The sequence below is a fragment of the Falco naumanni genome, chromosome 8 (assembly GCF_017639655.2).
Source record: "Falco naumanni isolate bFalNau1 chromosome 8, bFalNau1.pat, whole genome shotgun sequence".
NCBI classification, from domain to species: domain Eukaryota; kingdom Metazoa; phylum Chordata; class Aves; order Falconiformes; family Falconidae; genus Falco; species Falco naumanni.
In genome coordinates this window covers 34,910,341-34,936,758 of record NC_054061.1, presented here as the reverse complement: position 1 = coordinate 34,936,758, position 26,418 = coordinate 34,910,341, and the positions used below count along the sequence as shown (strand labels likewise).

General features: G+C 43.7%; 1 protein-coding gene across 10 annotated transcripts in view; it reads left to right on the top strand.

The window, feature by feature from the left end:
- SLC15A2 (solute carrier family 15 member 2) overlaps positions 1–22,081 on the top strand; it is a 69,071-nt gene extending 46,990 nt beyond the window's left edge. For 9 of the 10 annotated variants that reach the window (XM_040604578.1, XM_040604582.1, XM_040604576.1 and 6 more), the window contains 14 exons: positions 874–960; positions 1,295–1,384; positions 1,732–1,776; positions 3,952–3,984; positions 5,057–5,145; positions 7,157–7,238; positions 9,187–9,312; positions 10,057–10,221; positions 12,844–12,890; positions 14,572–14,682; positions 15,797–15,893; positions 18,350–18,496; positions 19,502–19,606; positions 20,459–22,081. In XM_040604578.1, the coding sequence (XP_040460512.1) occupies positions 874–960; positions 1,295–1,384; positions 1,732–1,776; positions 3,952–3,984; positions 5,057–5,145; positions 7,157–7,238; positions 9,187–9,312; positions 10,057–10,221; positions 12,844–12,890; positions 14,572–14,682; positions 15,797–15,893; positions 18,350–18,496; positions 19,502–19,606; positions 20,459–20,635 (1,401 nt within the window). In that variant the 3' untranslated portion in view covers positions 20,636–22,081. The remainder of the gene's footprint in view (positions 1–873; positions 961–1,294; positions 1,385–1,731; positions 1,777–3,951; positions 3,985–5,056; positions 5,146–7,156; positions 7,239–9,186; positions 9,313–10,056; positions 10,222–12,843; positions 12,891–14,571; positions 14,683–15,796; positions 15,894–18,349; positions 18,497–19,501; positions 19,607–20,458) is intronic. The other variant, XM_040604580.1, reaches the window with a different exon arrangement.
- The last annotated feature ends 4,337 nt before the right edge of the window (positions 22,082–26,418 follow it).

The following is a 26,418-nucleotide window of genomic DNA, read 5'->3' as shown; positions in this document are numbered from 1 at the left end:
ATATTATGCACATTCAGCATGTTCATGTTAATGCAAGAGACACCTGCTGAAGTTGCATTATAGCCTTGTCAATTATTTTTCACAGTGTGTGAGCTGAATATAGTATGTGGAAAAAATACTCTCTTATTATTAGGCAGATAATTATGTTTCTTTTTCAGGAAGCTGTTGCTAACAGCAGATGTTTTCTTTTTACCTAGGTCAATCCTAGTGACAGATTTACCTTGTGGAAACAGGCTGGATCTTAAAGATAGGCTTTCTAAGTGAGGTCTGCCACTCTTTTTGCTGGGTGGCTGTGTTCAGTGGCTGGAGCACACAGTATAAACAAACAAGTTATAAATTCAGTGTTGCTGATCTATCTTCCAGTGAGAAACCAACTTGAAAGTTGGTCTAGGAGTGAATGAGGCATGGGTTATGCCAGGAATATGCAAAGAAAGATCTACAGAACAAGAAGGGAGTGAGAGTTCTGGTTTTGACATTGTTTTGGATAATGAAGCTTTTCCTCCCCAGCACAGTGGTCAATCTGACAGGCACTTTTTGGAAGAGAAATGAAGAAATTGTTTAAAGCTTTTTCATGTAGCAGGTTTTAAATCAAGCGTGAAACTGTCTTTGGGGGGCTAGCGTTAGATTTGTCTCTGAAAGGTAAGTCCATGAGGTTGTTCATTCCCACATCATACCTTTAATCAACCAATGTCACAGAAACTTCCCTGCAGAGAATTGGTCATAAAGCATCTAATCTGAGATCTTGGAAGTGTCCAGCAAAACCCCTGCAATTTTCTGGCATTGCTTACATTTGGGGGTGGGGAGGGCAGCCTTCAGCTGGGAACGTGACCAGGTTAGGTGTGCCACAAGGGAGTTACCTGTTTTTCCCCCTAGTTTGCTATTAAAAACCGGCTGAAAAACCGCTCCCGTCAGATTCCAAAGAGAGATCACTGGCTGGACTGGGCGTCAGAAAAATACTCAGTAAGCAATTTTCTACCTGGCGGGTTTGGAGGGGGAAGGGGAAACATGGGCAGACAGACAGGGGAGGCAGTTAAGACTGGCCTGGCCACACTACTCCTCACATGCACTGGGCTCTCATCTGTCCTGTCCCTTCCCACATCTGTACTCTCCTGACCCTTAATGGACAGTTTAGGTGCTGCACTGAAATGCAGAAATGCAAATATGTCCACTATCACGAATAAGTGCGAAGAATAACTGCCGTGCAGAAAGAAATAGGAGCTCTCATGCTTTGTGGCTTGAATCACCTGTTGGGTTTTCACCCTCATCTTACGTTTTTTGTCTGTTCCCTTTATAGAAACAGCTGATTGGGGAGGTTAAAATGGTGACACGTGTTCTCTTCCTCTTCATACCACTGCCAATGTTCTGGGCCCTGTTTGATCAGCAGGTACAGTACAGTGCATTGCAGGTCTGCCTGCCAGCCTGGGCTTGCACCCTTGTCCTTCCAAGGTATCACCAAAACATCCTGGGGACACAGAGCGCCCTGCTCCTACCAGGTGTCTGGGGGCGTGCTAAAGCAGTACCCACCATCACTGCTGACCATCCCTTCACAGTCCGGATGGGTGTCTGCCACAGGAGGGTGAGAAGGTAGCATGTGCCCTGCCTACTGGCAGGTGTTACAGGGAAGGAATAGATGGGAAGTAAGACCTCCAACACCATAGTCTTCTCTGTCTCCATGTTTTCTAATCCCCTAGGGCATCTTGAAGGCTTCACATCTGTCTGTTTTCTCCTTAGGGATCCAGGTGGACTTTGCAAGCCACAAAAATGAATGCTGATTTTGTAAGTACTTAATGTCACCAGGGTTGGTAAGACTAGTAGTAACATCACTGCTCTTGCTTTTTAGCTGGAGTCTTGTAGTACTAAGAGCATATGTTTGATTAGTTGTACTTTTGGTGATTGAAAGCGAGAGGCTCTGCACAGCCATGTTCAATTCATCACAGCACATCTTGGCCGGGAGTGAGTGCTGAGAGGCCATCAGCAGCCTTCAAGGTCAAGATCGCTGACCTACTGGCAACTGGTTGCTCTGTGACCTTGAGCAGGTAGGGTTTCCTGCCTGCTATCCCACAGAAGATAGAAAAATCAGGGAAAGTTTGCACAGCCCTTTTAAGGTGTAATTAGAGCTATTGTAGATCTATGTTTCTGCTCTGGCTTACTTGGTGGTACATTAATGAAGCCTCTGAAAACCAGCAGCAACCTGGTGTGTAGGGTAGAGATATGATGAGGATTAATTTGGTAGTAGCCATAAAGTTTTTCAAAGATTTGAGTGACAAATGGTGCAGTGACAGGGAAATGGGGATCAGCTATCTGTCTAAAGATGCAACCATACAGGGCTGGTTTCCAGATGTGTATGTTTTAACAGGCTATCTAAATCTTACCTGTGGATGCTTGCATCAGAATTTAGAACTCTAAGTGCCTGTTTTTCAGTTTAAAGTTTACTTAAAGCCCAAAATTTGAGCCCTTCTGTGTCACTTCTGTTCAAAATTGGGCTCTCTGCTTGTGATACTCATTATGCTCAATTAATTCAAATGAGGCATGAAGAAGACTACACCTTAATTAATATTTACCCACCTAAGACAAAACAATGAAAGCTCATGCAGTCTTTGTGATGTGTATCTAAAACCTTTGCTTTGTGCTGTTTTGCTCATGTGCACTTAGTGATCCATTAGCAGATCTAAGAATCACCAGGTGTCACTTGTTAAACTCTCCATGGTGGAGAAGGATATATTCAGGGTGGTTTTTTGTCACACCAACTTGTATAGATTTTTGGCTTGAGTTTCAGTCTCATCTGCTCTCCACTGGTGAGTTGTCCCAGTTCACTAAGGTGAGAATTAACTGCAACATTGGAGTGATCCCACCATTAGGCTTGTTGGAGTTTGTGTTTGTAATAGTCCATGCTTTTCCCTTCTGCAGACAAAAGGCTCAGCTAGGAAGTACAGAGTTAAACAGGGAATGATTTAGTGTGAGATGAAATGTTTGCAGGCTTGTTTCCTAATGGCACATTTGTATAGTATGCACAAAGTAGCAGGAAGCTTATTTGCCTGATATTTTTAATTGTAGGACTCCTTTGCTGTGACCCGAGGTTTCTACTCTTCTGGGAGGCAGCTGCTGACAGAGACAGGCAGCTATTGTAGATTCAGCTCAGGACAAGCCTGGCAGGCAGGAGACAAACCCCCACAGTTCTTTCTTGGAAAGACATTATTTCCTAATTTTTCCCCTCTTCTCTTCATCTAAATTTCAAATGATAAACATTGCATGGAGTTCAGACAAACACTAGCCCCTCCCTGGAGACAGCTCATCAGTCCCTTTTGGGGTCTGGGATGCCTCTGTCTGTCCCTGTTGACCTTCCCTGATTGTGGGGGCTGGGTACAGTGATGCAGGGGTGAGGCACATCCTATAGCCTTGAGGACTCTCGGCTCAAACGAAGAAGTCAGAGTTGACCAAAGCCCATTGGGTACTCTTGGCAGACGGAGGGAGGAAAGAGGTTTGTGCAGCCCACTGGCTCATGGATGGTCTTTTGTTATCCTTTGGGGTGCTCGGGAGAAATGCTGAAAGAGCTCAGAGGGTCCTGAAGCTTGAAAGCACTCGCTTGTAGGATTTGGGCTTTTCCTATTACAGAAGCAGGGAGGGAGGAAGCTCTGAGCTCAGATCCCAACCTGGGCACTAACATTCCCATGCCTCCCCACTCACCCAGTTCATGGCTCAGCCAGTCTGAAAGATGGGTCTCAGTACCTGTCATAGGCTGTGTCCATAGCTTCCTTCTGCAAAACGATTCTCATCAAATGCTGTGTCCTTAGATACCAAGTGTCAAGAGCACAATATCAGCTGCTAAAGCCAACGTAAAGCAAAGGAAAACACCTTTGCTGCTAAAGCCTCTACTGGACCAGCTGCTTATTTGCTGTATGCGCTGTTATATTATGGTGTTTATGAATCACTTGGAATATCTTTTTGTTTCAGGGGATATATGTCCTTCAGCCTGACCAAATGCAGGTAAAAGATACTCTAGGGTAGGAAATAACCCTTAGAAATGTATTTTCTTTTTCTCTCACTTTTATTTTTCTCATGGAACCAGTGGCCTTTGTCTCCTCCTTTTGAAAGTAATAGCAGTTCTCCTGCTGACTGCTGTGGTGTGGGCTCTGCCTTATTGCTCACTAGCTGTTTTGCAAGCTTAGTCTTGGGGTTCAGAAGACCCCGAGGGTGTCCTAATATGGAGTTTGAATCTTGCAGAGTAGTGCAGAGGTGTGGGGAGACATGTCACCATAGCAGTTCTTAAACTGGTCCTGGCGTGTGGAGGATACAAGCTGTGTCTCCTTTTGACATGCCCCTGCGCTGGGATGAACATTGTACCTGAAATATATTTCCTTCCTTCATTTCTGCAGGGCAGATGAAAATGTGAAAGCTCCAAGATGGTGCCATGTTGTCACAGTTGATTACAATTCTTATGCTGAACAGCTCTGGAGAAAATCAAAGCTGTTCTGTTGCCTGCAATCTTCATTCAAAACTGAAACAGCATTTCTCTCTGCTTGTTCTCTGTCACTCTCTGTTTTCTTGCTCTGCCACTGCTAGCTGGCAGACAAGCTCTGCCCCTCCCAGGAGAAATTTAGGTCCTGGGGGATTACTAAGATGTGTGGAAGTGTAAGAAATTGCCAGTCTCATAGAATATTGCTGGTTCCTCTGGGATTTTGCTGAAGTCCCGAGATGTTTCCGCTATTGCTGACTTGGTGTAAGGTCCCACCACAGCACTGAAGGTCACCTGCCTCTATTGTCAGTGGGTTTTGTACTCTTTAAAAACATGTTTCGGTTCTCTCTTCAGGAAACTGGGCCAGTGAGGCTTGCTTACCTCTTGGAAGGGAGGATATGAACAAAATGCATTCGTGCCTGTGAAAACTAAATAGCAGAAACTGTCAAAGTGCAAACTATGATTATATTTTAAAAAGGAGGTTTTTAAGTGTATGTTCATGTCCTTTCTGTAATGGAATTATTTCTGGAGGACAGTGTTTTATGAGTTTAATTACTGAAAGTTGCTTTCTAGTCACTAAACTCCCATTCTTTTGTATTGCAGTTCTTAAATCCACTTCTTATTCTTGTCTTCATCCCAATTTTTGACCTTGGGCTCTACCCCCTGATAAACATGTGCAAATTTAATTTCACGTAAGTACTTGGGGACGATGCAGATAGCTCAGTGCTTTTTGTTTTGCAGCAAGTATGCAGAAGAGCTTTTAAAGAGGAGAAACGCAATTTTCCATTCACCCTCTACTTCAGCCCCAAGAGGCAGCATCACCCTCTTCCATAGGCCCTGGAAATTCCAAGGGGAAAAATTCAGTGATTCTGCTCTGTACAGATTTTCCCTGAAATTATTCCCCAGATATTAACAGTCCTTCTATAAATTTGATCAACGTGTTTTTCACCTTATCTCCTATATCATCCCTAAATAATTCCCTTCCTGAAAGGTCCCTATGGGCCCAAATTCACAGTCCCATGTGGTGTTGTGAAAGCAAGATTCCACACCAGGATCTGGACCAGTGAGTACATAAGGGAATTCCCGTACGGCCCAAGCATATTATCCCTAGACAATGTTAGTAAGAAGTACAGTGTAATGTGAGTAGACCTCCAGGCTGGTTCTGAGACTCACTTCATGCATTTTGGGAGATTTTACTTCAGAGTATCTGTAGTCTGCCTCTATGGACTGATGCCCTTTAGCAGTGGGAGTGTGTTATGTGCATTCATGCAGTGCCTCTGCCAGTGTAGCTTCAGCTGAAAAGAACGAAGTTTCCATGCTCCAGCACCACTTCTCACATGAACAACAGCACAACAGCATGGGAAGGGGCGATGAGTGGGAGATTGGCTTAAAAAGCATGTTCCTAATCCAAACTGAAGTGCTGTATAGACAAAACCATGTAAAATAGGGATGGAAGGTGGAAGGAGCCTCAGAAGCCTATCCCTTCAACCTGCCGATCCTTTCCCATCATGCTGAATTACTTGCACCTAAAGACATAGCAAAGACATTGTCCAGCCCTGCGATGGTACCCTTTGGAGGACACACATCAGAAGCTGTATTTTTCCATGCTGCCTCATTGTGAGCCCTTGCCCTGGACTGAGCCTGGACTCGACAGAAAACTTCCTGCCTTACGATCCATTCGCAGACTATTTTACCTCTCAGCTCAAACACTTGCACCCATCAGGACTGAGTACCGTGCTGTTTCTGTCCCCTGGAAGTGGGATGCTAGCAGGCCAGTTTAGCTGTAGAAGTGGCTCTGGAAACACTGTAGCTTGCAGGGTGTTAGCCTGTGTGGCTGCAAAAGTTTGTGCTGCGAAATGTCAATTTAACATTGAAGATCAAACCCATTTTTTATTACAAGATACAAGCAGTAAATATTTATATTTTTTTTTATCTCAGGGCATGCAACTGAGACTCGGCGTTTGGGTTCCTAACCTGGATTTCCCACAGCCCAGTCAATCTGGAAAGTGAATCCAGACCATTACAAAGTGAAAACCACTGAATCTAGAACCAGGTCAAATCTCAACAGCTTAGTACTCAGTTTGGACCTGCTGTTCTGGATCTATTTTATTCTGCTTTATATTAGATTATCTCATTCATGTAACTCTGGTAGAGTTGCACTAGTTTTGCTCCTAGCTCAGAAGCAAGCTCTTTATTCTCTACAAATGTAAATGTATTGGCATGAGAAATAACCCAGAATGATGCCACAGATGGTCAGAAACACTGATGACACAAATGACACATTTTTCTGCTCCTTATTCCTGCTGCTAAAAAGCATGCTACTTTTCTTTTGCCTTTCCCAAAAGAGGCTTGAAGATATATAATTTCTAGTGCTCCTTCCAACATCACAGGTTAACATAATGCCATGAGCTATTCCCATTAGAAGAGCTAGGAACAAGATAACATGAAACTTGCAAGCAAAGAGCGCTTTTTCATGCCATATCAGTTTTAATTGGCCTCAGTGCTGGCCTTGTACAGAATAATAGAATAGTTTTAAGTTAAATGATTGGCAATTTAAACAGCATATCATCCCCAGTGCCACCTGTTGGACAGTTTATTACATGGTTTTGGCACATCCTTGGCTCTCAGGGGTGGTATTCTGTATTTTAAACTACTTTTTTTTTTTTTTTTTTCTTAATGGCACCTCTTTCATTTGCCCTATAGACCTATTAGGAAAATGGCAACAGGTATGATCCTTGCAGGGATGGCGTTTGGACTTGCAGCTGTTGTAGAAATCAAAATAAATGTGAGTATAGCACAAGGGATTCCTCAGAAATATTTTCTTTCTCTCAGGAGTTTTTATTGATGCCTGTTAGATAATCCTTTTAACCTCGTTCCTTGATCATAGTTTGTAATATGTTCTTTAAAATTAAGCATACTGATCCAGTTGCTAATGATAATTCTTACTTTGTCCACTTTCCCCCCTCTTTCTCTCTGTCTCTTTCTCTCTAGTCTTTGCAGTTTTGCTGTGCCGGTCATCTGTATTGGTCTATATTCTAGATTTCCATCATCAAAGTGCTTGACAGACATCTAGTTAACACTAGTGATTAATTCCCAAAAGGTAGTCTGTTCTCTCTCCTGTTTCTTGCTGTAGCTTACTTATATTTTACTGTTTGAGGGTTATTTTTTGAATGTGTATCTGCTGTTTGCTTTGTTTTGGGTTTGGTGTGTTTGGGTTTTTTCTTTAAAAAAATTAATTACTTTCCTATTTTAGGGTGAGGATGTGGTTTTTTACAAGCCAAGTTTTTTATCCAGTGAGGCAGGTGAATGCAGTCACTTCCATAGTCACAGGCATCAGAGACTGCAAAGCATTCCCAGACAGGGTGGCAGCAAAACTCTTGTAAACTCCATGTTAGCCCCTGTAGACTTGTACCATGTTTCTGGCCTGTGACCAGCCTTCTGCAGACTTTGGCTGACCTTTGTCTCACAAAAGTTACTACAGGATTAATTTTTAAAGCTTCTATGTATGCTTAAAACGTTCTGTTAGAGTGGCTGGCGCACAGCCCTGAATTAACATCTGCTAGTTCCTCAGGTGAATCCACTGACAAGTCTCTCACTGAAATGAGACTTTGTGGGTTCAGGTCTTCTTTATGATCTCTGTACGTGAGCAAAGAAACGCTGTCATTGCCATCACCAGCAGCTCTGGCTGAGCGCTGAAGGTCTGCTCTGGCTGTGGTGACTCCTCTGGGCAGAGGCAAGGTGAGTTAGATAGAGGTTCCTCCCCTACCTGTGCAGTGAAATTTTTCCCTGAAGGCCACTAAAAGCTCTAGGAAAGAGGTGGATGGGATGGCCCGCTGTGGGTCATGCAGACCAAAAGCCACAGTAATGGAATTTGCTGGATAACGTTAACAGGCCTGTTGGTCCAGAGCAGCGTATGGGTACAGGGAAATCAGTGTTGCCCTATCTTCTCTGACAGTGTGCCTCCCCACTGAGTTAGGTTCAAACTGCCTGCAATACCCACATTATAGGATGAGATAGAAAAAAATTAATAGCTTTGAAGTATTTCTGGCAGCTACTTGAAAATAGAGTGATAAAAAAAGAGAATTAAAAAAACTTCATTTTAGATCTGCAGGTAGTACAAGGCTGACGCTGATTGATGTATTCTTTTTAGGAAATCTTTCCTGACAGAAAGAGATACCTCTGTGCCAGAGGCATCATCTTCCCTTTCTCAGAAAAACAGGGAATAAGATCTATACAGTTGGCTGTTAGATAGCATGGTGTCAAGTGATGCACAAGCTCTGATTACAGACATGGAGCTGGGCTGGGATTTTCAAAACTGCTTAGCTTCTGGCCTAATTCTCTCCCAGTCACTGGCTGCAGTGGGAAATAATTATTCTGGTCACTGCTTTTGAAAACTAAGCACAATATTTTCCATTCTGATATGGCAGTTGGTTAAATCCAGGCACTAGGGAGCTGTATAACGAAAGCAGTGGCATTTTCCTACCTACCCAGCAGTTGTGTAGCCTGTATGCTTAGCAGTGTGAAGAACAGTTTTTGGGAGGAATGATAGGTTGGCTATCAAGCTACTGTGAGGAAACCTCCCTAAGTAAGATTTATGTTCAGTTTTCTCTCAGTGCAACTTTTGATGAAAAAGTGTCATTACAGAGAGGAGGACTATTATGGCTAAAAATGAAGACATATTAAAGTGCTAATAAAGCATATAGATGGCACTTAAAGCCTTTTGCTTTAATTAGGAAACCGATATGCCTCGGCTTGTCCCAGAAGAAAGTTTAATTCGGGTCTTGAATTTGGCAAAGAACCCTGTTCAAGTGATAATCCAAGACCGGGACCTATTTCAGCAGCCTGTGGAGGCTTTTCAGGTAAGCATATATGTAGGGCTAGAAAGCCTGACTTGCACCCCGTTGAAGAAAGGGTGGGCTTTTTTCAGGCATTTTCTAATAAGGCCCACAGATGCTAAAGCTTGTTCACCCCCACTGCCTTAGAAATGCACGGGAATAACTTTAAAAATGGAGCATATTATCTCCATTGATGGGACAGAAATGGAAAGTTTGGAGACACGTTTCCATAGGAGAGGAGGAAATGGCTAACTAAAATAAACTTGTAATTAGGAATAAAGGATAACTATACTGAGATAAGCATGTAGAGACATTCAACTTGCCTCTCTGAATTCTCAGACCAGGCATTGCTGCTGAGATCTGGATGGCAGATTCTGCAAAGAAAGAAAGAAATGGGAAAGCAGTTAAGTGGGTATGGGCACTGGGTTGTTTCCTGTTTCAGCTTCCAGATTATTTTACAGGTCAGGCTAATCTGGGACTCGGCCCATCAGTCCATTGGCCACCAGCAGCCTGCTGTGTTTTAGATGTGGTCCCTTTGGGGCAGAGCAGGGCTGTGGGGAAAGGTGTCTGTGTGGGCAGAGGGTGTTCCCGGACCTTTGGGTTGCATCCAGCAAGGGAAGGTACTCCACGCTCTGGCTTCAGCTGTAGAAGAAAGCTCTGACCTCTTTTTACAGGCTCCCTTGAAGAGAAGATAGGGTTGCACTTTCTGGGAAAAGCCAGATACTTTCTCATCTGAAGAAAGCGTAACAAAGTTTGTTTTTTCCATAGAAACCAGCTGAGTACTCAAAATTAATATTGAATGGAGAGCAACAGAGTCTTCGCTTCACCCTGCAACATCAAGGATTGTCTCTTGCTTTTAACTACACTGTGAAGGAAAAATCAGTATACAGCTTAATTGTTTTTGAGGCAGAAGGAAGCCTATCAAGCCGCTTGGTGAGTGTGGGAGTGAATTGTAAATACAGTATTAATTCAATGACTGTGATGATACAATGGGGTAATAGGCTCATTAATTCATTTGCTCAGTTGCAATGTCTGTCTGATTGCTCTCAGATGCTCTAAACCTGACTTCTTAGCTGGCGGCACTGGATCTGTACACATTTCTGCTGGTTGATTAATAGAGGCGTTATGGCATCTGAGAGTTTCTGGGCACACTTTAATCCAGCGAATGCTGCAGTGGGACAGCAAAGTCATGCCTGCTAGGCAGCAGAGCTTGAGAAAGCTGAGGAAACAGAGAGCCAGAGATTTCCCCCCAAAGATGGTTCTATAAAGCAAAGATGTTAAAGAGGCTCTAGGGCTGGGTATGGAATAAAAGCATCAGAGGAATGGATCTGGGTTTAGTTATTGCAAGTGTTTAGTGAAGATGCACAGAAGGCCCATTTGTTTTGCTGAATAGAATAAATACACTCATTTCAGGCTCTGCAGCAGAGCTGGCTGCCTTTGGTCTTCTGTGTATTGCTGCAACAATCAGAGAGATGCATATGGGATGTATAGGGCCAGATTCTGATATCTTTTACATGTAGCTGTATCCTGAGAAGCTCTCTTGGAATAAATGATGTTATTGCATATTGAGACAGGTGTGTAAAAGCCATCAGAATCTGTCCTTATGCTAAAATATCCATTTTCTTTGCAGTTCCTCAGCATCCTACCTTGCAGGATTGCCACACAAAACGTTCAGTACTGTATAGTAGAAATCACATACCTGTTGTGAAGAATTTTTTTCCTAAAATTGGGTTTTTTTGCTGCTTTGTGGTTTAGAGTCTGGGTCTTATTATCACACAATATTGTTAAGTTTCCCTATGACCCTGATAGCTGTGTGCTGTTACCTTAAGAAATGAATACTCTTAGAGTGATTTTCATGCAGTCCTTAAGAAATGAAAGCTTGTGACAGACCGGAGCAGAGCAATCTCTGAGCTTCAGTACATCTCTGTGTTGCCCTAGCTATCTAGCCTGTGCTTAAATGAACATTCATCCTGGCACAGGCTCCCATGTGCTGGGGAACAGCCATGCTGTTGTGTGATGCTATTGACCTGTCATTCTTAGCTGTAGAGAAGGGAGATGCTGAAGACAGCGTGGTAAATGATAGTCACTTTTTCAGCATTGCAACACAAAGAATGTAATGCCAGCTCACTACTGTGTTGTAGGGCTTGCCCACACCAGCCTCCCTCACTGCTGGGTTTGGCCCCCTCACTCAGGTGCGAGCGCCTTCCTGGAAGGTTCCAATCTGGAATTGGTTTCTTCACCTTTATGGGCTGTTGAGTAGGCAGGAAATGAATTTGAGAGCTCTGGGGATCATTGATGAAAACAAGTAATAATTTGGCTGGCCTGTCTGCAACAAACTAGTATTAATCCCCATGTGTCTCCCATGGAAAAAAATGATGATTATTATTTATTGCTCTGACATTTATTACTCACGGTGGCTATTCATTATTTAGGGCATACCTTATCTGTGGGTCAGCATATCACACTGAAGTACAATAGACATTTAATAGATATACTGAAATTCTGGATCCTTGGTATCAGAAACTCAGGGCTTAACATCAGGAAGAAAATGTGGAGAAAGGGCTAGAAAATTTTATGAGAAAGCCAGTTTCTGAAGGTAGATTCAGTCTCTTTTGGCTTGCCTAGGTTCCCTCTGCAGGCAGTGCAAAATGAAATTGTCCTGCCAGCTTGAGTGGACATGGCACAACTGTAGATTTCTACCAGCCAAGAACTTTGCTCTGTATTCTTTTTGTGTGACATACAGTCTTCAGAGCAGGGCTGCCTTTACTGTCCTTTTTTTCAGCATTGTGCACCAAATAGATTATCCTTGAATGAATGCAGACCATGTTAACTATTGAGCTGATGCTCTAGTTGTGCTTTCCAAGAGAGGCACTCTCACTCTCCAGTGTGCCCAACCAGGTGGCTGTTTCAGGAATGTGTCTGCAGAGACTGCGGGCACAAGCAAGCTCAGTTCATCTTGGTCATCTTAGTCTCTTGTGCTCTCTGCCTGCACCATGCAACAGTTTAATCTCTTAAGCGTTGAGGGTCAGGGGAAATGAGTGATGCATGATTATCAGAAAAGTAACCTAGTTGTTCCTCTTGGCTTTATGATTCTGTGAAGTCTATGAATATGCCAAGAATCAAGGTCTGGAAGTTAGGCAGTTGCAGGTTTTGTAGGAGTAATGCACTCTGTTTAATTGTAAATGACTGAAAGAGGCTAACACGCATAATACTGTCTTGCTATCTTCAGATCAAGAGAAATACTTTTTTGGAGGGTGTTGTGTGCCTCAGTAGAAGGCTGAAACTCTGTAGTCTTTGTTATGCGGGAGATGAGGGGGGAAAAAAGATATGATCTCATCTTAAGCCCTTGATGGAGATGAAATTTTGTCATTGGCTTCATTGTACCAGGACTTCACCTCTGTGGCCTGATGTAAAGCTTGTGTGAGAGTCCAGTTGATTCCCATGGGCTTTGCAACATGCGCAACTTCACAGACACTAGCATTTTCTGCTACACTTTGTTAAAAGGCAGCATTAACAAATATGTTTGACTTTTTTTTTTCTTCTTCTTGTTTTCAGATTACAGACTTGGAAGCAAAGCCAGAAAATGGCTTGGCAGCTGTTAGGTAGGAATGGCGCTTTTTTGAGGATTTGGAGGTGGTGGGGTGAGGGAAGCTGCTTTTGTCTAATGCAAACTGTGCGTAACAAAACCCAGATGTTCTCAGGTTGGAATCTAGTCCACACTTTTCATGCAAGACTTGGGTGTCAGCTGCGGAGGCTTGACAGCATGTCACCTCCCACACTTGCCATGCCGAGCCGAGCATTATTGCTGCTTACTGCCTAGGATAGTCTGGGCTGAGAAGGCAACATAAAAGATCTCCTCCCTTGAAGAATGGTAAATTCATCTGTGTCCCACCTCTTTGGGAAAGTAAGGGAAGAAGCAATCTGGAAAGGAACTGTTGCCATTTGTTCTCTGCAAACTGGCCAACCCATGACATTCTTTTATCTCAGTTGGCCTTATGCACAAATGCCTGCTAAATTGGATACAGCAACAATTTTACATCCTTGAAAACAATTCAATTGAGCATTGGGCTCTGCTTAAGCAGCTAGTCTACTTTCCTAATTTGAGTTAGTACATGAACAATCCTGTGGTCTGTGCTGAGATGCCACCTCACTGAGGTCACAGTTACCTCTGCGGTTACCACTTCAGCAGGTCTATGCAAGGCTGCGGAGATGCAGAAGAAGCAGATTTGAAAAAAAAAAAAGAAAAAAAAAAGAAAAGAGGATGCCAGCATGTCTTGAACAAGCTGCAATTAAGAAAACCAACAACAAACACCTCTGACCAACCAACCAAAAAACCCTCAAAAACTTTGGATAGTATAAAACAATGTCCAACTCCCTTATCTGAAAGCCTGTGTTGACAGAGCAGGAGAGCAGTAGCTCTTCGTATCCCCGTGCTTATGAAGACTTCTACTGACTAAATACCACCTTGGAGATTTAATACCTTCAGTCAGGAATGTTATATTTTCCTATGAATGTTTTTGACAAAATCCCAAACCTTTCCCTTCAATGACTTGTGAAGAGGTTTCACCAGGAAGAAACTTTTTCCATTAAAAAGTTACTTCTGTTAAGCACTTGACTGTCTTCAGGGTTTTAACCCCCCTATTAAGAACATATTTTAAAAGAAAGTCAGATCAAATGAAAAGTATTTGGTTTTGCTAATAATTTTTGTGTTGTCAAAGGGAAACTGTCTTTTGTGTATAAAAAAGTGCATAAACACTGAGGAGAAAAAAACCCAAACCTGAACATCCACATGAAAGATTTGTGTTTTATGAAAATATCTTAATTTGCTAGAAAACTCTTTCCCACTGGTAGAAGGTCTGTGGAAAGTATGCCAGTATGGTGCCCATGCTATTCAGGGAACACAACTTCATAGTTCTGTGGAGTGGGCTGGGGCTCTGTCCTTTCTCTCTACGTAGAGAGGTGTGCTCCAGCTCTCTGATCACCTTCATGGCCCTCCTATGGACTCACTTTAATCTTTGAAGGTCTCCGAGAAGAGCTTGCCTGGAAGTGAGGGTCACTTTTGACAGGAGAGAGATTAAGAGGGTAAAATTACACAGCAGGGAAAGCTAATCTTATGTTGAAAAACTGGGCAGCAGATCAGGTTAATATTTTAACTTACTGGAGAGGCTGTCATAACCTCATGGAGTTACAGAATGCTTTGGGAGAGCGCGCACTTCTAAAGTGTCTGTTACTATGCTTTTCCTGCCCTGTCTGACAACTCAATGAAATATGCTTTCTTTGCAGATTCATTAATGGTTTGAGCCAAGATGTCAACCTCACCATTGACAGCAAATGGTTTATTGCTGTTCAGAAAAACTACAGTGCTTCCGAGTACTCGCTGCTAGAGAGGGACAGGTAAGTTTCCCTTGCTGTGCTGAAGGTCCTTGCTGAGGCCTTTCCTTGGATATAGTGGGGCTTTTCTCAGGCAAATAGCAAAACCTTCATTGCTATTGCTTTGGCATTTGCTTGTGTGGGCAGATGTTTGTAAAAAAGCAGAATTAATAGCTGTGCACAGAGCAGGTGCTCCGGGCCACTTGCGTGTGAGCAGAAGCTTTTCTTCACATTATGTGGGGGCCTGGAGGGAAGGGACTGGCCATTCCTGTGCATCTGTCAGCAAAGTAAGGTGGGGCATGAAGTCCCCTGTGCCGTTTGATGCCTGCTCTATTTGGATATTCTCTCAGGCCCAAGCTCTTAGCATTAGGGTGCTCTCAGGGAAAGGCCAATTCATATTCCACTCTACAAAGTGTTGGTATGTGGGCTGGTAACAGCAAGTAACGTTACATGGCTTTGCAGGCTGGGCTTGTTAGACAGGGGCTCCATATGGCCTTGGTTTGGCAGCATTGGAGTTGGCTCTTGTAGGGTATTTCTGGCATTTGCAATGTTTCAAAACAAGCTTCATGGCTTTTCTCTGCATCAGCTCCATCCAAAATATTTATTGCTGCAATTTAGTAGGATGCAGCAGCCATTGTGGCAATGCTTTTGAGCCTCTGTGCCATCTCTCACATCCAAAATCAGAAGAATAAATATGAAGGCTAATTTGCTCTATTGAAAGGAAACAAAGTGGCTTGTGGATGCATATCTCTGATTTTCTGAAGGTTGCTTGAGCCTGGCTAACCTGTCTGGCCCACAGTTCCTGAAGGAATAGAGAAAAGTTTGAGAGGAAAACAAACCTGGGGGGTGGGGGGGGTGGGGGGAGCGGCAAGGTGATCAGTGCTACAAAGAAGCAGAAACCATTTTAAAAAGTTAGCAATAATCTAGGCTAGGTCATTAGGTGAACTTCAGCCAGCACCCGAGTGTTTCTGGAAGAAAAAGGTGGCAAGAACTGTAGCGATCATCTGACTAAATATCGCTGCAGCTTTACACCATACATCCTCCTTGCTCTGTTGTAGGGGCGTGTCTGATAGCTCTGCTCTGTGCTCGTTGTCTCTGGGGCTAACTGGGAAATACTGTACTTCATCCTTTTATCTAGATATAATAATGGAAAATGCATAACTGAAACAGGAGAGTTCACCCTGGAGCTAGGGCTGCTTGACTTCGGCGCATCGTACACCATTGTGATAACTAATGTAAGTGTCCCTGTGATGGTAACAAGCTCCTTCTGTTCTAGCCTCTGGCAGTGCTTTTGTTCTTAATGTTGGTGACTCTCACTTGCTTTCTCCACCCTGTGAGACCTGGCCAGTAGCCTTCTGAAGGCAGTCCATTACACAAGGACTAGTTTTGGCACCTATGTAAGCAAGGTAGGTGGGTACTAATTCCACCTTACACTGGGATCTTGGCGGATCTCAGGGGTTAAAGTAGTAAGATATTTTCCTTGATGGAAATCCTCCATGGCAAACCATGTGATCTGTAGGTTGTGCTGGTCTCATGCCATCCTTGTTCAGTTAATTTTGACCCAGTGTACTGCAAAGAGCTATTACAGTCTGTCAAGAGCTGACTCTGCTTGTAGTCTTTAAAATACTGTACCTGGCAGTACTTCACACCTGAAAAACTCTGCAGAAACAGTCTGCTGTATCCTCACACATTCAATTTAAATGCCCTAAAGGCTAATCTTCCAAGATTTGTGGATTATGCATGGGGTAAAAGGGACAAAGTGTGGAAGGAGGAGGCTAGTGAGATTGTGCATCTGTTTTTCCTCCTCTCACTGTCTGTATAGCTCGTTTGGAACCTAGGGTAAAGTCAAGGCATGGTTTTCTGAGCAACCTAGCCCTGATGGGGCGTGAGCACTGCAGAAGGGGTGGATTCCTTTCCCTGCCTGCCAGCCTCTTAGGCATGCTGCTCCAACCCTGGTCCAGCTGGCAGGAGCCACAGAGATGAATGTGATCAGCTTAGTTCCCATTTTAACCTTTCCACTGCACAGGCACACAGACAAACCAGGTCTGACAGGACACACTGCTAAGCTGCCCTCTGAGACTTTGACTACTGTGTTGTGATGAGCAGAGCTAAGTGCTGTCAGCTACTCCCTGGCAGTAACATCTCCCTGTTGCGCAATTAATGGGAGCTGTTCTTCAGAGTCCAAATATGTAGGGGGAAAAATATAGCTGCAAAGCACCTGCATTTTTTTTAAACTCCAGTAGCTGGAGTGCGGGATGCACAGTCCTGGAGGGAGCAGGCAGGTGCTACCATCTGTGAGTGCAGAGATTTGTGTGCATAAAACACATACACATTTGAAGGGATGTTGGCCAGACCCTTCCTCCAGGGCTGCAAGCCTCTTTCACCAGATGAGAAACCAAGTAGAGAAGTTGCATGAAGAATATTACACGAAGAATATTTCCCCAGAGCCTCTAGTAATGCAACTGAGTCAGGGCCAGTTGAGGTAGGTGTGTCCCATGTCACTGTGGGCAAGGATTCCGGTTCATGTTCCCATCTACAGAAGTCCCTGCTGTAGCCATGGATACTCAGGGGTGACCCTGTGGCCTCAGCCCTTCTGGACACTGTGCTAGTCCTTTAATTTTTTTGACCCTCTTTTTCCATATCTCTGTCTGGGTTTTCCTCCTTCTGTAGAGAGTTAATTTGCTCCAGGCCAAGATAATTTTTAATTATTGCAGTGATTTGTACTAAGCCCTGCTCCTCTGCCAGGAGTGCTATATAGAGGAACCAAGGATGCAATATATTAGTCTGCTAATGTGGCTGAACTGTGATACTTAAATCATGGGGAATACTGCCTTCTACCCAGCCTTCCTCAGTGTGCGGTTATAGTATGGTGCTTGTGACATTTCTTTATGGGCTAAAGAGCAATGCACAGCTCTCCTCTCACCCCTTTTAGCCTGCTAAAATACGGTCTTTTGATTTGCCTCCCTGCATGGTGATTAAGTACATCTCGTAAACATCCCTTGTATTTTTCCAAGTACTCACCTTAAACATGGGATGTTCTGCCTGCAGTAATTTCAGCCTAGTGTTTTCCTGGCTACTAGTCAAATCTCTGTCTCTGCTGAGCCTCTGTGCACCACAGGCAGTGTTAATTACATCTGGGAAAACAAACAAAAAGAGTTAGGAACACAGCTACCCTAACTATCTGAATACATCTGATAAGGGGCAGTCTCTGCTACTCTTGGTATTCCTGAACTGGATTTGATTGGGGTGTCACTGTTATTGGAGGGGAGTTGTATAGTGCTGATGAAATGGGAGCAGTGACCACATGGATGTAATGAACATTTATTGTCTTGTCCTCTTCTGGCCTTGGGGACAGCAGCAGGTCACAGGCTCTGCACAAGTACCACACAGGCTTTTCCCAGCCCTGCTACAGAAGACAACTTGTTGGTTGGCAGTAACTCAGGCAACTCTTGTGGCACATGAATGAGCTGGAACGCTTCCATCCTGCCACCTCTGCCCTGTGCAGTAGGAGTTCACCCACTCCCAATGGGCTTGGACATGGCTGGGGTCAGTCTCATAGTTTTGCTTCCAGGGCAGAGCTTTGCTTCCACCTTTGCTTAAACTTTGTTTTGGTAAATTCACTGTTGTTGTTCAGGCTAAGAAGGATCTGATCTTTCAGCAGCTAATTACTGTGCCTTTATTTTCCTGCTAGGTTTCTGGAGGTGCTGTTAAGATATGGAAGTCAGAAGATATCAAAGCCAACAACGTCCATATGGCTTGGCAGTTACCACAGTACTTATTAATATCTGCTGGGGAGGTGATGTTCTCCATTACAGGTCTGGCCTTCTCCTATTCTCAGGTACACCACTTAAGATAAGGGGCTTACAATTAGACTTCAGGATTTATTCATGCAGCTGCCACTGACTTTAATATGTCCTTTGGCATGATACTTACTGACAATGTTATCTGTGCTTCAGCTAAAAATGGGATTATAACACAACTTGCTGGGTACCCTCAAGATAAATTAATTCACGCTTTGAGGATACCTGTTCTCAATTATACTCAGGAAAGTCCTTTTCTGGTAAAGCTGAGAACAGAACTGGATAGAAGTTCATTTTAATGTGAAAGCTCTGAATACTGTAATATCAGGTTTTTCTCCCAGTGGAATACTTTGTGGTACATATTTTCCAGTGATAAAAAGGCAAATATCTCAAGGACTACAGTGTGGCAAGAAGGATTGGAACCCGCATTAAACTGAGAGATTGAAGGGGTCTAAGCCTACTTGAGTCTGTAACAAGGAAGCAAGGGGTAACAAGTGTGTGAAGGATGATTTGATTGTTGTCTGGGGACAAGGTTTATGATAAGAATGAACTGAGACATTACAAGATCCAAAAGCTGAAGTGACTCAGATTTATTCTTGGAGTAAAGTGCAGATGTTTATTCATGAGGACAATTAACACAGTGGGACGATCTGTAATGGGATGTGGAAAACTTGTCATCAGCAGGAAGTTTAACACCAAGATCCAGTCTCTTTTCCAAAGGTGTATAGCCACATGGCACCAGACTCCAAGCTGCAGGGCTTGTTGTGTGGTTCTCTGGACTTCCTGATAGTATGATTTCAGATGACACAGGTTGGAGATGATCAGGATCCAGCTCAATAACAGCATCTCCTCCTTCTTCATGTGTCCTCCAGGAGGGCACGTTTTGAAAGCTCGTTGTGTGCAGCTGTTGAGATTAACCACTGCACAGAGGAAATACCACCATTTCCTTCTAGGCTGGACACTGGGCAGGACATCACAGGGTGAACAGGGCAGAAGGGCACAGCATGATATCCACTGATCAGGATATCTTCTCCTCTTTTCAGTCTCCGGCCAGCATGAAGTCGGTGCTGCAGGCAGGCTGGCTGCTCACGGTGGCTGTTGGGAATACCCTTGTACTCATTGTTGCCCAGGCTGCACCAATGGCACAGGTATGATGGATTGGCTCTTAAAATAGAGCTAATGCTTTAAAACAGGTTTCTGATGCTTCTGGCTGTCCGTGTCTTGGAGGAACAGCTTCTCTGCACAGCCCCAAGCTCCTGGAGCAGAGTGATGGCAGCCTGCACCAAGCTGCCTCCCAGCCAGGGCTGTGCGTTGCCCTCAGCAGGGCTGCCCCCTGGAGCAATGGCCCCCCTAAGCCTCCCAGAGGCAGTAAATAATAGCGACCTACGCTGTGATAACGTTGCTGGAGCTCAGCTCTAAGCAAGCAGGCTTTATTTGTGCCTGGAGCCTGGACACTGTGCCAGCTACGTGTTGTACACGTTGCAGTTGCTTACCAAAAGCAGCTCGCCTTCATCCAGTTAGCCCAGTGGGCAGTCAGCCTCCCCAAGTGTCTAGCTTGGGACTCCTTCAGAGCCAGCTGCCTGTGGTATCCCTGAGATGTCAGGCTTGCATTGAGAGGTTGTTTTAATTTCAAACTATCAGGCTTCTGGGATGATGCCATGAAGGTGTGAATTGGAGCTTGTTTCTGGCTCTCCCAAAGGCATCTTGTTGGCAAAAATCCCAGGCAGGTATGTTCTAGTTAGGACCGACTTGTAAGAAATGTTTTAATGAAACTAGCCCAATCTAACTGGTTTGTTTCAAGGTATATTGCATATTCATAATTACATTATGTGTACATGGGTTTACCAGAAAACAAGATGAAAAAGTTTCTATCTTGTCAGACTTTTTGGAAACTAGAAAGTAATTTTCACCCAGTTCTTTAAAAAGCACTTGGAAGTGCAGAGATAGCTTCTGGACTGAGTCTGGGGTCTCCTGACCTGCTGTTCTTTTTTCTTTCCTAGTGGGCTGAGTTTGTCTTATTCACTGTTCTCCTCTTTGCTGTGTGCGCTATTTTCTCCATCATGGGATATTTCTATGTCAGTGTGGATCCAGAGGACCTAGAAGAAAAGGAAGAGAAGAGGGAGACCTCAAGCAGAGGAAACATGATTAGTCTTGTTACTCAGAAAACAAAGCTCTAACACATCATGGGTTGGGATTTTTATTATTTTTTTTTTTTAACTCAGTAGAAGGGAGAGTAAAAGAAGGGGTGGGGACAATGTTATTTTATTTTATAGCACTGCAGTCTTTATTACTTAAAATGTAGCCATATTTTAAATGGGACCAAATAGCCCTCTATAAAAACCAGGGGGGTCCTGAAATCAGAGCAAAACTCCCTGGGAAAGCTCCTCTGGTATTAAAAGCCCTTATAAGTAAATACAGTGTAATTTTAAACCTGCCCATCTTTTTAAGCATGGAATGCTTTCCTATGATTTTGTTTTAAACATATATTTAAGGCAGCAGGGAATAATAAGGGTAGAAGGAATGTCATATGACAGCAAAATTTGGAGGTGTTGGGAGAAGAGAATGAAAACCTAGTATAGGAATTAGGGAAGAATAGATGTTACAGACAGAAGAATTTTTAATGCTATCATCAAGGACTGGAAGTGTTACACACAATCCCAAAGGATTTCACCATGTAACTCTCCTTATGAGTATTTCACCCTGTTATTGCATGTTATGAATGGTCCTGATTTATGACTTTCACCTCCAGGCTCAGAAGTAATAACAGGGAATTAAATTCTGCAGGCTAAAATATTCCCAAAACACTACTGAAGAAGATATGCATGCTACCGTCTCTCCAGTACCCATTTTTTCCTAGAAGTTTTCAGCAACTGACGGTGTTCTTAGATTAGACGTGATTAGAGAATTGGTTTATGCTTTCTTATTTCAGAAATCCAAGCAGTTATTTGCCATCTTCCTATATATTAAGCCTTTATTGGGCATTTCCTTTTACAGCATCTGCCACTGCAAGTTAGGATATGGCTGATTTCTTATCTCATGCTTTAGTTATTCCCCACTGGGAGACACGTTGTAGCAGACATCCTGCAGTGAGTTAAACGAGGATGCACTTTATCATTTTTTCAGTCTACAAGAGGAGGCCACGGCATAGGAGATTTTTCTTTTTCCTCCCTGTTTCTTTGTCTCGGTACCAAACTTGGGATATAGCTATTTTATCGGAATTGTGATATAATTTTCTAATTTTCCTTGGTTGAATGAAGTTGTGATTTCATGTTCTGCATAGAAGTAATTCAACTTTGCTGATCTAGTAAAACTCCTGAGAGGGTCCTTACCTTCCTCTGTCACTCCAAGGCCACAGTTGTAACAGGTATGGCTTAATTTACAACAAAGTTGTCAGTAGGATCTTCAGACTCACAGAGAACAGATTTTAAATGATGCTTTCCTCTTCCATCTTGGCATTGGCCATAGGTGGTCGCTGATGCTCTGATTCAGGAGAACATGAAATACGTATTTAATTTCATTCATGTTCAGGATGGTGCTAGGGAATACACTTAGTTTCACTCTGCTACTTTAATGTACTGTCATCTTTGTGTGTGTTTTCTTGAGTAAAGACTAAGAAAACCCCACTTTTTGGCTTATAACTGGAAGACTCGCAACCTAAGATTGTTTCCTTTGCTTCCTGTCCTAAATGTTCATGAACTTCCACCACTAGTTCTGCATAAGCTCCTGCCTGCTGTGAAATAGCATCTGGGTCTTGTGCCAGAGGGGGACTGTGATCTCAGATAAATGACAGCAGGCTGTGGGTGTGCACACAGAAACACTTAATGTAGTTCAGTCGATGCAGAGCCATTTATTAAACTATGGTGGTTGGATCCGGGAAGCTGAACCCTGCAACTCAGCGGGGAATGAAGGGCATTGAAAACCATCTATTAGGTCATCTGACCCGCTCCTCAGAAGCCAAGTGAGGATTATTCCCTCTGCTCCTTTCTGGTATTGTTCTCGTGCCGTGATTCTTTGTGTGGGTTCTTTCTCCTGCAGGCATTGTTGTTTTCCTAATCCTGTTTTATGATACAGTGTGAATCAGCTCAGAGGCTGCTGAATCATTCTGCTATGATGCTGTTTGACCGGCTTCCAATTTGAAGCACTAATAGAAAGCATTTCTCCCCCCGCAAACAAAACAAAAATCCCCCAACTGAAGGAATGGACAGGCTCCAGCAGCACTGAACAAACACAATTTAGAATTACTGGAGCATTTAATTTTTTATAAGCCTTGAATTGGAAGTGTGTTGGGTTTTGAGGGCATATGTGGTGAAGAGACAATTGAAAATTATTGGAGCACTTTCCTTGGGAAGCACTTGGTACATCGCAGCTCAAAGTGGCATGAGGGAAAGCAAGGTGTCCAGATCTTTAAGACTACATATGCTCAACAACCTCTTGATTTTTATGTTTTATTTCCTTACTGGCGGCACTACCAGAAGCTGTCACACACTCTGAGCTTAATTTAAAGGAATCATTCCAAACTCATAAAAGATACATTTAGGATGTCATCTGTATCTGCTTTTTAGACTTCTGATGCCAAATTGCCCCTTTCCCAACATCTCCATGTTCCAAACCATCACCATAATGCTGGGGGGAGAAAAATTGCAACTCACAGTTGAGAAGGTTATGAACAGGAAGGCAATGCTATAAATAAAGTGCTAACATGAGGCTGGGGGCTGCGTCTGCAGCCCCTCTGGAGAATTGCTTGCCCAAGGGAGTGTAATGCTCTGTTCACATTTTTCTTCCAGCTGATGCAATTACTTCTTCCTACCTGCTCATCGTCACCTATTGGAAACTTTGTCCCCCTCTGATCTGCCTGCTTGGTTGCTGGTATGATCCTTCCTCACTGTTTCAGCTGCAGTTGTAAAGCTTTGCTAATTGGCCCCATTTATTTGAAATGCACCAGCAGTTTGGAGGGATTTCCACTGGGCATGCTGATCACCAGCCAGGAGCAGGCTGAAGAGCTGCCCCTGCTGTAGCTGGAGAAGGTAGGAAAATAGCCCACTCAGTATAGCATTTTTCCAGTTTTAGAGCCACATCTTCATCCTCTGAGCCCTTTCATGGTTTTCAAATGTACTCAAGACTGGATCAAAGATTTTAGGACCTGGTTCCGTGGAGTATTGAGGTTTCTGGGGGTTTTTTCTTCCATATGGTCAACTCAGAGATGGAGTCTTGCACAACTCTTAACACCAAATTTTAGAACAATATTCCTTATTCCTTCTGATTCTTTGATTTAGAATCAGAGGAAGAACCCAAAATAGTGATGGTATATGTAAAGTGGTATGAAGCTCTACAGAGAAATAGCAGCCTGCTGCCTGTCCAACTTTGACTGTCACTGAAGGGAGTCTCAGCTGTTAGTGGCGTTTGCCCTGGAACAGATTAGGGAAAACTCACACCAGCTGTTTTGGTGGCTGACCTGCAGAAATTATCTTCTCCAGCTAAGGGACAGTAATGAGCTGCTGGGGATCTGTAGGTATGTTGCTACACAAGCCTTCATGGAGATTGCAGGGATTTGGCTTCACTGTGGAAGTATGTGTATTTATCTGTTTTTCTGAAGGATGCTTTCTGATAAAGATTTTTTTTTTGTGCAGCAAATTTCCCGTCGGTTGCGCTGGCTGTTACTCAATGTATTTTCCTCCCTTAACGTGTTGTGTCACCAGTGTTATTTCCAGCTTTGCATGAGATAAGCATAAAATTGAGATTTCAAACTCAGCAAAACAACTTCTTGGCTGTGGGTTCCTTAAAATTACCTCTCTTTCTGAGGCAGTTAAATGCCTTTAGGTAGCAAGCTGCTCTGTGCAGCTCAAGGGGCTTGCATCCCTCTTTTCTTCCCTCTCCCTTTACCCACAGTCCCACAATTTCAGAAGATGAATTTTTGAGGATTCCAGAAGATGAGCTCTGGGAAGGCTGCATGGGACTGGCTCGGATGCAGATAGTATGTACTGTCAGCACTGGCTGGGAGGCAGGAGCCTGGCCAGGCACAGGAGCTGGTTCTTCTTAGGAGACCCAGATGGGGCTGGGCAAGGCAGCCTGGGGCAGGGCTTGCCTTGGTGGAAGATGTGGTTTTCCTGAGCAGTGATCTGGGTGTGAGTTTTATTGTGAAAGTGAAATGTGAGCAAGTGAAAGGAAAACTTTTCACTGGTCTAGGTTCTGGCCTGAGACATTTTGCAAGGAGGTGGAGACCAACAGGCAGGGAGGAAAAAAAAGGCTGTTTTGTCAAGGTCTTTGCAACTCCTCGGTGAACAGCTGGAATTCCCCACACCAGACTGGAGAAAAAAATGAGATGGGGGAAGTGGAAAGTTCAGATGATTAAATAGTGGATGGCTTCAGACCTTTCAGAAAAGTGCTTTCCTAACTGGGGTGGGGGGCCATTGGGGGAGTTAGTCACCGATGGCTTGAAAACTGGTTTGTCACTCCAGAGTATTGCAAAAACTAGCATGCAGATCTGCATTGGTGGGTCTGCAGTGACTGGAGGGGAGGGGGTGGTGGCTTTGCTCCTGGCAATGCCCCTACCATGCATGGCAGCCACCACCTTGCTTCACCTTGCAACAGAAAAAACAGCTGAAGCTGTGTTATGGGTGGGAGCAGCACAGAAGGGGGAGCTATGGTTAGGGGTGGTTAACCGGCAGTTTTAGCCAGGGTCATAGAGGAATAATCTCCTCTTCTCTCTGTGTTGAGTTTCTTTGCCTAGCTACAAGAAACACTTTCTAGTACCAGCAGCTTAAACTTCAGAGTTCAGCTCCATGGCAAATACCACAGCTGCTGAATTTTGGATGGTACCAGACTCTGCATTTCATTATCGCTACATTTGTTATTGTGATATAATTTTAAAACAGCATTTAAGAGATGTTTCTGGTCCCAGATGTTGACAGATCTGGCCAGGGTTTTGCATGTTGATAGCTGGATTTATGGTACTCTTTCATGTTAACGTGTGAGATAAACCTGTCATGTACAAGTTGATGTCGCGGGGCCTTTGGATTTCCCCAGCAATTTAGAAAAAACCTAAAATCCCCCGTGAAGCTGGCTAAGCTGTGGCATTGCTCCCTTGTCAGAGCTGCCCACATGCTTTCTAAAGCAGGAACCCTCATTTGTCTCCTGCAAAGTGCTTCCCAGAAAGAAAAAAATCAGGGATATTAAACATTTTGCCTTGAGAAGGGATCATGCTGCATTACAGAAATTGCATGAAGGAAAATAATTGCTTTGTTTAACGTCCCTCCTTCCTTGCCAGGTCAGGTGGTTGACAAGAAACGAAACAAGTTGTTTCTTAGTGAGCTTTGAATCAAGGAGCTGCAGCGTCTTCTCATGTTGTGTTTTACTAGTGGATCAACATTGACCTGCCTCTAGTACCTGTAGATCAGAAGGTTCCCAGGATGCAGAGAAGCCACACTGCGGGCTCCCTCTGTCAGCTGATCAACTTTGATCTCTTCATTTTTAATGAATAATTTTAGCAGTTATCCTGCAGGGCTCAGTCAGAATTGGTCTAAATTTAGGCCAAAACAAAAGGACCTGAGAGAACTGTAATCAATGAAATAGCAAAACTCTCAAAAAAAGGCTAAAATGCTGGTTTAGTGCTTAATTAAAATTTTAATATGCTTACAGAAAGCGAAAACCTAAACCAGTATGAAGCAATTCAGTTGGAGTGATGAGGAGTGGCGGTTGGAATCCAGCAGCGTGGCAACTGGCAGCCAAGCTGAAAACAAAAATCAAGCAAACATCACTTTTTAGATTCTTTTTTGTCATTGCATATGTTGTTCAGTCTGCTTGGCCTGTCCTTTTCAATCTACCCATGTGTGTAAGGGAAAGAAGCTGAAATGACTTGTGGAAGACACATACTCTCCCCAAGCTGCAGCGTAGTTTTCCTCTTGTTGCAAACTCCCAAGTTAGCAGGCAGCCCCCTCAGCCCCACATGCTGATCTTCCCTCCC